This window comes from Schistocerca gregaria, chromosome 5 (genome assembly GCF_023897955.1).
Source record: "Schistocerca gregaria isolate iqSchGreg1 chromosome 5, iqSchGreg1.2, whole genome shotgun sequence".
In the NCBI taxonomy this organism is placed as follows: Eukaryota; Metazoa; Arthropoda; class Insecta; order Orthoptera; family Acrididae; genus Schistocerca; species Schistocerca gregaria.
This window is the reverse complement of record NC_064924.1, coordinates 53,005,170-53,021,327: the sequence shown is the minus strand read 5'-3', so window position 1 is coordinate 53,021,327 and position 16,158 is coordinate 53,005,170. Positions and strand designations below refer to the sequence as shown.

The window sequence follows — 16,158 nt, the reverse complement described above, 5'->3', positions numbered from 1 at the left end:
GGACATCATCAGTTATTTTGCTCCCCAAATAGCAAAACTCCTTTACTTCTTTAAGTGTCTCATTCCCTAATCTAATTCCCTCAGCATCCCCAGAGTTAACTCGACTACATTTCATTATCCTCATTTTGCTTTTGTTGATGTTCATCTTATATCCTCCTTTTAAGGCACTGTCCATTCCATTCAACTGCTCTTCCTGGTTCTTTGCCGTCTCTTACAGAACTACAATGTCATCAACGAACCTCAAAGTTTTTATTTCTTCTCCATGGATTTTAATTCCTACTCCGAATTTTTCTTTTGTTCCCTTTACTGCTTGCTCAATATACAGATTGAGTAACGTCAGGGAGAGGCTACAACCCTTTCTCACTCCCTTCCCAACCATTGCTTCCCTTTCATGCTCCTCGACTCTTATAACTCCATCTGGTTTCTGTACAAATTGTAAATAGCCTTTTGCTCCCCATGTTTTATCCCTACTACCTTCAGAATTTGAAAGAGAGTATTGCAGTCAACATTGTCAAAAGCTTTCTCTAAATCTACAAATTCTGGAATCATAGACTTTCCTTTCCTTAATATATCTTCTAAGATAAATCATAGGGTCAGTATTGCCTCACGCATTCCAACATTTCTACAGAATCCAAACTGATCTTCCTTGAGGTCAGCTTCTACCAGTTTTTTTTTCATTTGGCTGTAAAGAATTCGTGTTAGTATATTGCAGCCGTGACTTATTAAACTGATAGTTCAGTAATTTTCACATCTGTCAACACCTGCTTTCTTTGGGATTGGAATTATTATATTGATCTTGAAGTGTGAGGGTATTTCACATGTCTCATACATCTTGCTCACCAGATGGTAGGTTTTGTCAGGGCTGGTTCTCCCAAGGCTATCAGTAGTTCTAATGGAATGTTGTCTACTCCCGGGGCCTTGTTTCGACTTAGGTCTCTCAGTGCTCTGTCAAACTCTTCACGCAGTATCATATCTTCCATTTCATCTTCATCTATATTCTCTTCCATTTCCATAGTATTGACTGTATAGACCCTCTATATACTTCTTCCACTTATCTGCTTTCCCTTCTTTGCTTAGAACTGGTTTTTTTATCTGAGCTCTTGATATTCATACAAGTGGTTCTCTTCTCGCCAAAGGTCTGTTTAATTTTCCTGTAGGCAGTATCTGTCTTACCCCTAGTGATATATGCCTCTACAGTCTTACATTTGCCCTCTAGCTATCTCTGCTTAGCCATTTTGCCCTTCCTATCGGTCTCATTTTTGAGATGTTTGTATTCCTTTTTGTGTGCTTCATTTACTGCATTTTTATATTTTCTCCTTTAATCAATTAATCTTATCTTATCAGCACATAATTCACCATGCAGCTCTTTGTGGAAAACTTGGTACCACTCTGATATAAGTAATGGATAGCTTGATTAAGCTGATTAATTTTATGAGAATTCATTCTGCTCTTTGGCACAGACAGAACAAATAGTTTCTATCTGAGTGTGATTCATCGCATTCTGACTCAGTGCAGCACAACAATGTTCACAGGCAAAGTAAACATCAAGTGACTGAACATTTTTGGCAAACAAAAGAAGAAGTAACTTCTTTTGTAGACAGGAATCTAGGATGTTTCTGGGGTTCTTAGCAGACTAATGTGATATTCTATCTATAGCTTTGCTGAAAGACATTCTCAAATGTTCAAAAGCACTCAGTATGGAGATACATGGAATTGGGAAATTAATATGTGGTCTGATACAAAGCATGTCCTCTTTCTGTCAGAACCTGGGAATCTTTGAAAAAGAAATGTAATTGCTGAATATGTTCGTGTTTCAACAATTCTTGAATATAAAAATAATTCTGAAACAGATATTACAGCATTTTCAAATTTGATGTCAGATGTTAAAAAGGAATTTGCAGTGAGACCCCAAGACCTCGCAGAGATAGAGAAGTTGTCATGATTCTTAAAATCACCTTTTGAAGTTTCTCTAGAAGCAAAATGGACCGATGTGGCTGCAAAGTTGTTGTGCTATTCAAAACATGTCCTCCAAAAGGAAATACTGGATTTGAAGGAATAGGTTATAGGTTTCCTTGCAGATGTATAAAACTGCATCCAGCAAAGAATTTTGGAGTAAACATTTCCCAGAAAAATAAGGGAATTGCAAAAAATTAACCATTTACCTGGCTGTTATGTTAGGTTCCACATACGTTTGTGGAACTTGTCTGTCGTATGTTGTCTATTTACTATTGAACCAGCCACAGTGCTGCTATGATCATAACTGCAGAGGCAGTTTATGTACAAAGGCTTTCCCTTGTATTGTCACACTTACAGTACAGATGGTTTGGAAATTGACATAGGAGTCTGAAACTAGTCACTGTCAAGAAATAAGAAAGATACTTTGTCCTGCAACTTATGATGGAGCCACAACCATTTATTTAGTTCATTTTTAAAAATGAATTTTTTTTTGAGAACCAGTGCCTCTCAAGATTAACATTCATCCACGTGAAAGATGCTGTTTGCATAATCTATTCTCCATGTGAACCTAACTTGAAGACCATAAATATAATTTCTCCCATTGATTTTTGGTACAGTTGTTCCTAACTGTTATTTTCATATTATTTTGTGAGTGATAAATAAAAAAATATTAGTACCAAAAATGAGTTGCTTATCTTTTGTGCCCTCGATACAAATTTTCAAAAGTATGTGGACCCTGGGGATATATCTGAACCCCACCTAAAATTAGTTACCAACACCTAATACATTGTATCAGTTGGAAAATTCAATTCAGGAAACTATTCTTAGCTTTCAGAACTATCAATTTATTTATCAGAAAGGAAAGAGAAATTGGTTAGGAGAGGCTATAAAGGAAGGGCGGGTCATACAATCCCCCAGATAACAGGGAAAACAAAGGATGACTGCCACCTTTCCTTTCTTACCCAACCTACCTCTTTTTTCCTACTGGGGAATGAATAAAGTCTGAAAGCTAGGAATATTTTTTTACTTTTCAATACGTCTGACATGAGGAGGTTCTATGCAGAATCGGAGAGGAAAGGAATATGTGGAAAACACTGATAAGGAGAAGGGACAGGATAATAGGACATCTGCTAAGACATGAGGGAATGACTTCCATGGTACTAGAGAGAGCTGTAGAGGGCAAAAACTGTAGAGGAAGACAGAGATTGGAATACGTCAAACAAATAATTGAGGACGTAGGTTGCAAGTGCTACTCCGAGATGAAGAGGTTAGCACAGGGGAGGAATTCGTGGCGGACCCCATCAAATTAGTCAGTAGACTGGTGACCAAAAAAAAGTCTGACATTGGTACCAAAATTTTGCCTCTCTCTTGAAGGTAAGTGCTAACATCCTTTCTGTATCTTGGACAGGGCTTAAGTGGGATCCACTAGTCCTTGGATTTTGATACATTGATGATATCTTTGCTGTATGGATTCATGGTGAGACTGACCTGTTAAAATTTTTGGAATCTCTAAATACAGTTTTCCAATTAAGTTTCACATAGTCCTATTCTGAAACTTGTGCCACGTTCCTTTATGTTGACATCATCCTCACTGAAGGTGTGCTTCGCATTTCAACAGTACTTACATTTTAACACTTGCTTTTTTCAGTCTTAGCATTTTTTGTTTTTCAGCCACTAATCCCCTCTCTCCTCCTCCTCTCCCACCTCATATGGCTTCCATGCACTGTGCAGTTAGCATTCCAATGTTACTAATTCTTTGTTTTGTCAGTACTCTCTAGCTTACTTATCAGCCTTTCTTCCACCTTTAAGCTCCCAGGTTTTCAAACCTTGGCCAGTGCAGTTCCCAACTGTCAGCCATTCCTTCTAATCCCATCTGCTAAGTCTCCTCTGACCATTTCTTAAACCTTGCCAGTCCTTTTCCTTCAGTGCTCTTCCTTCTTCTTCTACCAGGAGAAGAGGCTACTGGCTCCAAAAGCTTGTACATTTCCTTAACTTCTAACTTCTGTATATTTCTTTCACCGCCAGTTGGAGGTTAGACTTTTATCCATCCAGTTACATCACATTCTGTATCTTTGTGATTTTAAAGCCAACATATTACACTGAAGAGATAAAGAAACTGGTACCTGGTACACCTGCCTAACATTGTGTAAGGCCCCTGTGAGCATGTAGAAGTGCCGCAACACAATGTGGCATGGACTCAACTAACGTCTGAAATAGAGCTGCAGGGTATTGACACCATGAATTCGGCAGGGCTATCCATAAATCTTTAAGAGTACGCCGGGGGGGGGGGGGGGGGGGGGGGGTGAAATCTCTTCTGATCAGCATGTTGCAAGGCATCCCGAATATGATAATAATGTTCATGTCTGGAGAGTTTGGTGGACAGTGGGGGTGTTTAAACTCTGAAGAGTGTTCCTGGAGTCACTCTGTAGCAATTCAGGACATGTGGGCTGTCACATCGTCCCATGTCTGTTGTGATTCACAATGGAGGTGAATGAATGCAGGTGATCAGACAGGATGCTTACATACGTGTCACCTGTCAGAGTCATATCTAGACGTATCAGGGTCCCATATCTCTCCAACTGCACATGCAACACATCATTGCAGAGCTTCCATCAGCTTGAATAGTCACCTGCTGACATGCAGGGTCCATGGATTCATGAGGTTTGTTTTCATCAGTTCGATACAATTTGAAATGAGACTTGTTCGACCAGGCAACATGTTTTGAGTCATCAACAGTCCAGTGTCAGTCTTGACAGGCCCAGGCGGAGAATAAAGCTTTGTGTCGTGCACCCATCAAGGGTACACGAGTGGACCTCCAGCTCCAAAAACCCATATTGATGATGTTTTGTTGAATGATTCACATGCTGACACTTGTTAATGATCCAGCATTGAAATCTGCAGCAGTTTGCAGAAGAGTTGCACTTGTGTCATGTTGAACGAATCTCTTCAGTCATTGCAGGTCCCATTCTTGCATGATCTTTTTCTAGCCACAGCAGTTTTCGAGATTTGATGTTTTAGAGGATTCCTGTTATCCACGGTACTCTCATGACGTGATCGAAGGGGAAAATCCCCACTTCATCACTACATCAGAGGTTCTGTGTCACATTGCTTATGTGCCGACTATAACACCACATTCAAATTCACTTAAATCTTGATAACCTGACGTTGTAGCAACAGTAACCAATCTAACAACTGTGCCAGACATTTGTTGTCTTATACAGGTGTTGCCAACTGCAGCGTCTTATTCTGCCTGCTTACATATTTCTGTATTTGAATACACATTCCTATACCAGATTCTTTGGTGCTTTTGCATATATTTCCCAGTATAAAATATGCATATCTTCAAAACAAGTCTGGAAAGCAGGGTATCCAACACTGATGTTAAGGTCAATTTTCCAGTGCATCCATTCCTTAGAACTTCTAGTCTGAATCCATGCTGATCAAAGACTGTTTCCTTCTGTTTTATTAATTGAATATTTCATCTTTTTTGTGCCACTGTTGTGGAGAAATGAATTCTGTTTTAAAAACTGTGAATTCATCGTTAGTATTCATAAATTGTGTGTTCATGTAGAATTTTCAAGTGCTGCATATAATTGTCAATATATTTTACATTTCTGATCTCGAATTTTACTGAAAATATTGACAAGTTATGGATGAAATACAATACTGGCAAATCTTAGCAAGAACCTAAAGCCTATAGATAAACAAAATTATACGGTTTATGCTTTCTCCTGGAGAAATTAGTCTCACATCATCATAGATGGGCTTATGCGAAGCTGTGAATTTACAGGAATAAGCTGGTCGCAAATTGGTGGTTTGAGAAATAGAGACAATCTAAATATATAATGTTAACTACAGTCAGTAAAAATGAAACAAACATACAGTTCCATTCATTGACAGGAAAGTGAGAGAATGAGGAACAGAGTATGTCCACATTTAAAGCAACAGAAGTTATGACAAGTAAATGTCAAAGAAACAAAATTGTTTCTTATTGTCTGTTTCCGAATGGGACTCTTCACTTGTTTGAATAATAAAACATACACCGTAAATGATCATTTTACTTATCACAGTTCACTGTTTTTACTGTAAGTGGTATGAAAGGGACCAATATTAGGTAATTGTGTCATACTGTTGTAGTCATCAAACCAACTGTCTCTCACTAATTTCAACATAAAATTTATTGCTAGATCCAAAATAAACTTTTTGTTTGCGTGTCTTGTGTATGTTTTATGCCATCCAAATTTTCCATCTGTAGGCATGCATCACAGTTTAAATGATTAATACAAGGTATAGTAAGGAGAAACAATAGTGTAGGCAGAAATAGCATCCAATACATCAGAGGAGTGTCTCTCTCCCAATGGAATATGGGCTGAACAAACTTTAGTAACATGCTAAAACTGCACACCAATCTTCTGGAAATGAGGTCTCCAGCTTTCAAGATCAGTCCTTTGCACTCTGTGATATTTGAACGTTCAGCAGCTATCTCTTTAGTATTCTCCCAGTGTCCACTGAGGCTGAGTTAACATTTTCTTGAAAGAATGTGAAGGAACAAAACTGTGTTAAGATTAAAGTCACTTATCTTTTAGTTAATAGAGGGAATTTGTACCTTTAATACAATGTATGTGAATTAATGTGGATGTTGTTAGATTTAAATGCAGCAAAGCAATATCTGTGTGACTTGCAGCTTTCAGTAAAACATATAGTTGCTTTACTAATTGCTAGTTTTATTCTAAATAGGCAAACAATAAGACATTACAACATTTTACTGTCAATAAACTATTATAGAGAAACGAGAAAGAAAGAAAAAATGAGAAATAAAAGTAAGAGTTATATAAATATTCTGATTCATAAGATGTTTGTGATGGTTTGAACCACAGTTACTTCTCAATGATATGAATGTCATAAGGAATACATGTCGGATGTTGATAGATAAATGTCCAGTGGCAAAGTGACAGACAATTGTTAGCTGTTGGAGGACCAAATGGACTGAAATACTAGTACGTAGTCTGCTGAGATATAAAGTAATTATTTTGCTAATGCATTCACTGCTGCCGGATGGAATAAATGAAGCTTTTCATCATAATAAAGCTAGGATAATGAGAAACAGATCTCCAGCTATAGAAAGTTATGTCCGCAGCTTGTGGTCTTGCAGTATCATTCTCGATTCCCGTGCATGGGGTCCCGGGTTCGATTCCTGGTAGGGTCAGGGATTTTTCCTGCCTCGAGATGACTGGGTGTTGTTGTGTCATCATAATCATAATCATTCATCCCCGTTATGGTCAGAGGAAGACAATGGCAAATCACCCCTGCTAGGACCTTGGCTAGTATGGCGGTGCGGATCTCTCTCATCGTCCCCTACGCTCCTCAGAGTATGGGACCTCATCATCATCATCATCATCATAAGTAAACAACATGTCCACCTGCTTAACTGGGTGGTAACATGCTTGCTTCCCGTGCCAGTGGGCCTGGGTTCGATTCCTGGCCGGGTTGGAGATTTTCTCTGCTCGTGGACTGGGTGTTGTGTTGTCCTCATCATCATTTCATCGTTATCACCGATATGCAAGTTGCCCAATGTGGCATCGACTGCACTTGGTGGCTGAACTCCCCTGGATGGGGCCTCCCAGCCATAAATACCATACGCTCATTTCATTTCATTTCTATTTCAGCACCATAAAGAAAAAAATGTGTTGTAAGTGTACGGAGAGTAATTACTGAGTCAGGATGTAATACTAGTTCCACAAGTAATCATTTGAAATGGAGTTAAGTGTGTTCTTAAATTCAGCTTGGTGAGAGGTTAAAGTGATTCTCTGGATTTCGTAGTCAAAAATTAGTAACAACTCGTGTATAGAATATGGCAATGTAGAAAAAAGGAATTGAAGCCAGGAGTTCCAAACTGATTCAGAAAAATGTATTCAGAAGCTAGATACAGAACCATGATAACTAATTCCAGAGGTCCTAGGTCAAGGTATAGTCCAGCATACCCTTTAAATTGGTTATATCAGTGTAAATGCAACTGTAGAATGAGAGGCCGGATGACAGTATGATGTAGCCAAGCCAAGCAAACGTCCTGTCTTATCTTCTACAGTTGATAGGCCTGACGGAATAGAGGAAACACCTTTAATATTATCTTTGAAGTTATACATCACTCTTTGAGATTTTGTCTCACTTACTCAGCTGGTGTTAGAACACATAACTGATAACCCAAACTTCTGAGTTTGAGCCTTGACATTATGTACAGTTTTAATCTCTCAAGAAAATTTCTTTTGCTGTGTATATTGCTACAGAAAGAAAAATTTCATCTTGTAACCAACTGTAGTATAGTTATCTTTTTTCCTCAGTGGTGCTATCATACATATATTGGTAGAGAATAGCTGTGAAATTTAGGACACTAGTTGACACACAGTTTAAGATTGTAGTTATTTTGTCAATCAGTGAGAAATTATTGTATACATTAACAAGTAGAGCAATGACAGAAAAGAAAAAAAAGAAAAAAATCCAGATTTCTGCCTCAACACAGGTTCTTCTTCTACAGAGAAACATATCAGGAAATTTCCTTAACAAGTAAATATAATTTTGAATGTATCTGATGATGTTTATACTGTTTTACTTCTCCATTTATTTTGTTTGACTCTTAAGCTATTTTATCATTCATGTATGTAAAACAGTTTTATATTCACACAAAGAGTAAAACAGCTCAAACTGTATAACAACTATTTCCAAGTTACACTAACATATTGCTGTTTCACAATACCTAAAAAAAAAAAAAAAAATCTGTAGTTTTCTGATGTTTTTACTGAATAGCAAAAGTGTTCATTTATCAACAGGGATACACAAAAGGGAATGAAAGCCTTACACACACACACACACACACACACACACACACACACACACACACACACACACATATATTCTACTAGAATTTTCCTTACCATATGTGTACCTTTTGCTGTTCAATAATTTTGTAGTTCTTTTTATTCATCTGAGATTTATCTTATAAAATGATGTTACCTACAGTTTTTCTGATGATTTCAGTTTCATTCGCAAATTTATACTACATTTTGCTGCCTTTACAGTTTCTTAATTCATATGTCTGCTGTTTATGTTGTAAATCCCCTTTGTTACAAATCATTCTTCTAGGCTATCGTGCTGAGACTCTAATGTTGCATTAGCATAGTTTTTTATGTGTGCTGTATTATCCATAATGTTCTGTGTGAATTTTTAAATAAATACCCTGAATCATTATACACTTTCTTTGTGCGCTTGAAGCAACAGTGACTTATAATTACCAAAACATTCATTTAGAATGAAAATCTGTCAAATAAATTTGACTTGAAAAGTTCTTCAAAAATACTTCTGATGCAGCATAACAAAATGAGTTTATTTATAAAAAGTGTGTACTTTCTCCAATATTATTATATTTTTACATAAGTAAATGTGCAAAAATCATTTCCCTCATGCTTAAACCTCTTTTACATACAATTATTGTGGTGTTTAAGTCAAAAGGTCTACACTATGTTGAGTAACACTGCCCTTTGTCAGTAACAGAGGGGAAGAGAAGCTAAGCTATCCACAGAATGAGCAAACAACATTTCTAGATCGTCTATAATATTGCATTGTACTTTTATGCTTTCCCATGCCTCTTTCCCTTTCTGACGTATGGAAAAGTCATATCTGTTGTTTTTTCTGCATTTTATTCATTTCACAATTATCAGTATTTCTTTATTTATTTTTCTCCATGAGCCCAATCCCCTCTCATCTTTGTTTTTTTAAAGGGAAGAAGATAACTGGGAGTAACTGAAAAATGTTGAAGCATTCCATCCATATAAATGTTCCAGATGTTTCTCAAAGCCTGCTACATATTTTATATTAGGAGAAGCAAACAGAAATAAATGCCCATTGACAATCTATTGAATAATTGTTTTTAATAAAATCAAAACACATTACACACTGTAACCAGATTTATAAACATAAAGTAAACTTGATTTTCCCAGGAAGCCTTAATAATGGAGTTCAACTGAAACTGATGTTTAAAGACAAATACTTTTATAAAATGTAATTTAAGTATTTTTGTAATTATCACCTCTGTTCTTTAAAAAATCATTGTACTTAATATTATTAATCTACAGTTTCCAACTTTCAAGTAGCATACAGGTCCTTTGCTTTTCTCTTCTTCTCTCAGGTATGACAAACAAAACTTGTAGTTGCTTCATAATAAGTACAAAAATTGCAAATCTCCTGTGAAGATCTCTCTGGAGTATAGTCCTTTTAGGCATCTGGATATATGGCTCCAGATAGTTGTATAGCAATTGCCAGCTTTTTTGTAGCACATACAGCATGGTATTCATGCTTCTTGACACTAAACAAAATTTCAGGTCAGTGTTTCCCAATGTGCATGTTGTAAATGCACAGTAAGAAGTGCACTTCACAGACTTATTTGATGATTAATTTTGTTTTTGCTGCAACACCTTTAAGTATTTAAGATGACTATATTCAAAACTCTTTGATCAATACCCTCAGTACCTGAATACTGGAATGTAAGGCAAGCTTTATGTGTCAAATGCACTGAGGTACTGATTACTGTTGAGTCTTAGACATGTCACATAAATAAAATGTACGATATTTCACTCCACTAGATTTCACATTTAAATTGCAGTGGCTTCAGTAATGGGAAACACTTGCCAAAAATAAAATTATTCTCTCATACAGTAGTGCATATTTCAGTGACCTCAGATCCATTTGTAAGTCAGCAAATAGCACATTATGTAAAGTTTTTTTATGATGTTTACATTAAATAACTGATTAAAGAATTTGAACTAAAGTATTTATCATAGGTGATGTAAATTCTCCACTTAAACCACAAAATTACATAAAGAATTCCCTTGTAAATACAGCCATAGATACATGATTTTGGTAGTTGTTTCTCAAGGAAAAGGTAGTCTACATACACTTCAGAGCGTATTGGCGTATTTGAAAACATGGAAGCAGTCAGTCATTTGTTTAAGCACTTCATTAAAACCATGTGAAATCCTTGTGGTTATATGAAATAAAATCATATGGATGATACTGTCAACTGAGTTGTGTGTGAGCTACATTACGCATGAGTTTCTTTACACAGTAGCCTAGTAGTCGTTCTGTTTTGTGGTTTATTCACACTCAGAGAAATTTAACCCCTTATTTATTTCCTTTAATTCTTCATAGGAAGCATTTTGCACATCTTGGCATATTGTATTAGAACATTCTCAGTAACCCCACACATTTTTTAAACATCATGTGAATCCAGCCAAAAATCTTGTTACTAAAATATATTATCATCAGCGATTGATAAAGACTTTGTTTACTGCGCTCTTAAAAAAATGTATGCAGTTTGTAGCATAATTTTACAGTTACTACACTGCTGTAACAATTCAGTTAATTTCTAAGCAGTCATAATACGCCACATAAAAGAAAGAGAGATAGTCACCATTGTATGAATATTTCAACACTAGTACACGTGGCTTAGAAGCACATTTTAATATTATTTTCCATTATCTTTTTGTGTCAACTGCATGTTCAAAAAATGTGTGGTTACTGTCTGTTGTACAGATAATCATAGTCATGTTGCAAAAGGGTACAGAGAAAATCCTTTTCATTAACAGTGTGCATTTTAGCATCATTAGATTGCATTGCCTAGACAATAGTTCACTTGAAATAGTTAAAAGTTTAGATATTTTAGGAAGTTATTGTACACTTCTTGTTGATTAATTTTGGTTACTTTTTCTATTTTGTCACAGCTTTAAAAAGTAGTTTCAATAAAAAGAAATTGAATAGTGGTTTGGTCATGAACGAGTTACTTTCAGTCAGTATGTAAAATTATTGTTCTTGCAGAGTATTTAGGGACAGAAATTTAAAAGATTATTTATTCATTGAAGCATATGCATGCATTATCTTTCCATTTTTTTATATTATTCATAATCAAAAACATATGCATAACAATTTGGTATTACTTTATTACTGACTTTTATTGTTACTTTTGTTATCAAGATAAATAAGACATCAGTGTTTCACTCACAATGACAGTTGTTTATGTGCATATGTTTTCGTGTATCTTTTAAAAATAAAAAAGAATTATAGACCACTAAATATTGCAGGTTCCAGGGAAGACATAAAGAAAATTTAGTTGTCTTGTTTCTGTTGCAGCATTCTTCTAACCCTGTATCTAATTAACGTGCATCTTATTACAGATGAGTCAAATGCGGAGGAGAGCATAGAGCTAGAAGTTCTTAATAAAGGTCCAGGAGAATTAGAGACAATGTTGCCAACAGCTGGAGAGAAAGGTGATGATAAAACTGCCTCACACCCTTGGCATGCTCTAGTTTCTTATGTAGATGAACTTACAGTTGGTGGGAGGCGAGATTCTCAGGGGCGCTACATTGATGGCATGGGCAGCTTTCCGGGGTTCGGCCGAAACAAGATCATGAAGGTTCCACAAGAATGCTTCCCTCAACATTGCTATCAACGGTACTAAAATTTTATATACCTTTTGTCGCTTTTATGGCTATTGTACATATATAAGTCTTATTCCCAGATGCTGTTGCCAATGTAGTTTTGAATAAATTGACATTTTTTGTAAGTCTTTAATAAGTAACTATTGTAACCATTAAAAGAAAATCAATAGCAGTTTTGGATGTAAAACCGTGAGAAGCAAATAACAACTTTTGAAAGTAAGTTAGTATTGCTCATATAGTTAATATATCCATATGCTAGAAGTGCATTGTGCAATTAATTCATATCTCATTTTCAGGTGTGCATGCTGTGATCAGTGTCTTGAAACAAAAATTGGCAAGAAGTGGATGGAAATTCGTACACAGGTTCTTTCAGTTGTGGATACACCAATGTTTGAGTGGTTTATTTTAGTGCTTATTTTTGCATCGAGTATAACATTGTGCTTTGAAGACATTTACCTTGATGAAAATGTAATGCTGCAAAAAATTCTTTATTGGACAAATTTAGGATTTTGTGCTTTGTTTAGTGTAGAAATGATGCTCAAATGGATTGCACTTGGATTCTGGAAATACTTCACAAGTTTCTGGACAATTCTTGATTTTATTATTGTTTTTGTAAGTAACTTGAATTTTCAGCTTTTGATCAACATAAAAAAATCATGATGAATTGTGTCTAACTTATGATTATTGTGCTTTAATTACAACGGCTGCTTCTTTTATCAGGTATCAATATTTAGTTTACTAATAGAGGAAAATGAAAATCTGAAAGTTCTGCGGTCTTTGAGAACTCTTCGTGCCTTGAGACCACTGAGGGCAATTTCGAGATGGCAGGGAATGAGGGTGAGTACAGATCAGATTGATAAATATGCACATGGAGTCATTTTCTCTGTAATTGTAGTATTAAATTAGATAATGGACATGTTCATAACATTCATGTACTTGTTGTCAGTTACTAACTGTAAAATACGATCTCAACAGCTTTATGCAAGTTGTAACTACAAAGAGTAAACATTTCACTTTCCAGTGTATATCAAATCAAAGTAGATCACCATTTGCTCTTCTCTCTTCTCTCTTCTCTCTTCTCTCTCTCTCTCTCTCTCTCTCTCTCTCTCTTTTATTTTTTGTATTCTCATAATTATTTCAGTACAAGATGAAGCATTTTTGCAGGTTATTTTCAGCCAAAGCTTTGCTCATGAAATTTTCGTAGTATTGTATAAAATTTTTTTTGTTTCCTTCTTCAGGAATATTAATACTTCAAACATGCATATTGACTTGGTAACAAAAAATTTAAGATGTTAGCAACACAGTTCCAAAATCAATATTTCGTCAGAGCTACATCCTCAATCACATGTAACTGGCTTGTAATACTGCTTGCTGCAGAGCCTGTATAAATCAGCAGGTTCCACATTTTGTTGGCAGGTCTTAATTACTTGGAAGTATATGTGAGTCCCGGAAGGGATGAGGTGATGATAATGCTCACCATTTTGGTAGTGGCTTATACCTAGATGTCCTCCCAAGGTTGTGCTAAATGGAAAGTCAGTCTACTATAGTTGACTTAAAGTTTAGATTGGTCAACATTGCCATTCCTGTATTATTGTAAACTTAGATTCCTTTGACCCTCTAAACACACCAGTACACAGAGGTCAGCATTCTGAATTGACACAGTGCTTCATTTTTTGAGTTAAGGCAGAAGATTATGAATGTTTTATCAAGTTAATATGCTACCAATGATGAAATACATTTGCCAATCCACAAACTATAGCAACTTGTCTGCAAGGGTAAGGGCACACTTCATCAGGCACCGCAGGTTAATAATTCAGTAATGCAGAACTTTTTTATGTTACAGTGAGTGTCCATAATAGTGTAACTCTCCTTTGTATAATATGGCTCCAAGGAAAGTTCTGACAGAAATGATAACTTAGGAATAAAGGAGACCACTCACTCAATAGTAAAAGCATTGAGTAAGTCAACAGGCACACAAAAAAGAATTAAACTTTTTCTGTCTTTCAGATGAATCATTTAATGGACTACACACGCATGTGGGCATCCTTTGTCACAAAGTAGCTGTACAGGTGTGGTGGTGACGGCGGGAGGGGGGGCGGAGGGGGGGGGGGGGGGGGTCACACAGGCACCCACATCTTTGTGCGCATACTCTGGCTCTTTCAAGGATTTGTCCAGAAGCTCACAAAGTTTTCATTTCTTTTTGTGGCATTTCTGCTCTTCTTCTTCTGAAGCTCAGGGTGAACTGCTTGACAATGAAGTGAGTTGAAGCAATCTCTGAGGTAGCTGTGTTTCAACTGTATTAAACTTGCTCAGATATAGATAATCCTTTAAGTAAACTTTTGTTTCCTCAGATTCTGTGGAACCTTAAAGGAACCAGATAACACTAGTCAGCAACGTTTCTGCTACAAAAAATATGGTTAGTGTTCTTTTCTAAGTCATTGTTTTGAATTTGAAAATGAAATCAGTATGTGGCTGTTGGGACCAATCTTCTTGTGACATGCTACTATCTTCATGTTTGAACATGTAGAATCACATTATGTTTCTTGCTACTTGCACCTCAGCACTGAGAGTTCTGACAGTTGTTGAAAGGGATTGCTTTTTGTTCATGAAGGTTTGTGTTTTGTGTTAATTCAAAAGAAGAAATTCTTCAAACTTGTGTAAAAAGTGCTAATTATTTTTGTTACTCAGAAATTGCAGAAACAAAAACTTAATTCTGCTGTAATAAAGGGCTATGAACTTTATTTTGGGTTCCCCAGCACACGCTGTCCTCATGTACTATTTTGCTAGTGGTCTGTTTAGAAGGATCATCTCATATGTCCATGGTGTTCCCATGATTTGGAGAGAACCAATGGACTACACTGAACTGCTATTTTTTGTCTGACAAAAATAGATGCCATCACCTTGACAGGGAGAACTGTACTGTATTGTAATTCATGATCTGCTATAGGGTCTGGATAATTATACAGTCCATGAACCACATCTAAAAATTATTGCAGAAAAGTGACCAAGAACGACACAACCAATGATACAGTATGCAAAAGACAAACTCTGTGTTCTCTGTGTCCACCTTTTGTCACTTAGCACACACCTAATCAGCAATCCAGTTCTGCAACGAGCGAGGTGGTGCAGTGGACTTGCATTCAAGAGGATATTGGTTCAAACTCGTGTCGAGCCATCCTGATTTAGGTATTCCACTATTTTCTGAAATGGTAAATAAAAAGCACCAGTTTGCTTTTGTTCTACAAAAGCTCTGAAATAGCTTCAGGTGAATGCTGGGATGGTTTCTTTGAAAGGGCACAGCCAATTTCCTTCCCCACCCTTCCCTAATCTGAGCTTGTGCTCCATCTCTAATGACCTCATTGTCAACAGGATGCTAAACACTAATCACCTCCTCCCTCCCCCTCCAATTCCACCCATACCCAGTCCAACATACCAGGAGTGACACTAAGAACAGCTACTGTGATGTGGTGTCACAAGTCCTTAAGGTTCTGTGGTAGAGGTGGAACATAAATGCTGTTGTTAATGTAACCACACAATAAAAGATTGTGAGGTGTTAAGCCAATCATAGTGCCAGGTCAGAAGATGAATTATGGTGTATCCAGTGATGTAGCAACATCTCATCCAGGTAATTTTGTCCATAGTTGTGGAAATGTAGATGGGTGCTGTTTTGTTGAAAGATGAAATGCCTGCTATTAGTTTCAACAGTTTCAAGTTGTGG

General features: G+C 36.5%; 1 protein-coding gene across 1 annotated transcript in view; it reads left to right on the top strand.

The window, feature by feature from the left end:
- Positions 1-16,158, top strand: part of LOC126273220 (sodium channel protein 60E-like) — a 295,045-nt gene that overhangs the window by 168,390 nt on the left and 110,497 nt on the right. The window contains exons 17-19 of the mRNA XM_049976764.1: positions 12,177-12,453; positions 12,737-13,052; positions 13,161-13,277. Coding sequence (XP_049832721.1) covers positions 12,177-12,453; positions 12,737-13,052; positions 13,161-13,277 — 710 coding nt within the window. The remainder of the gene's footprint in view (positions 1-12,176; positions 12,454-12,736; positions 13,053-13,160; positions 13,278-16,158) is intronic.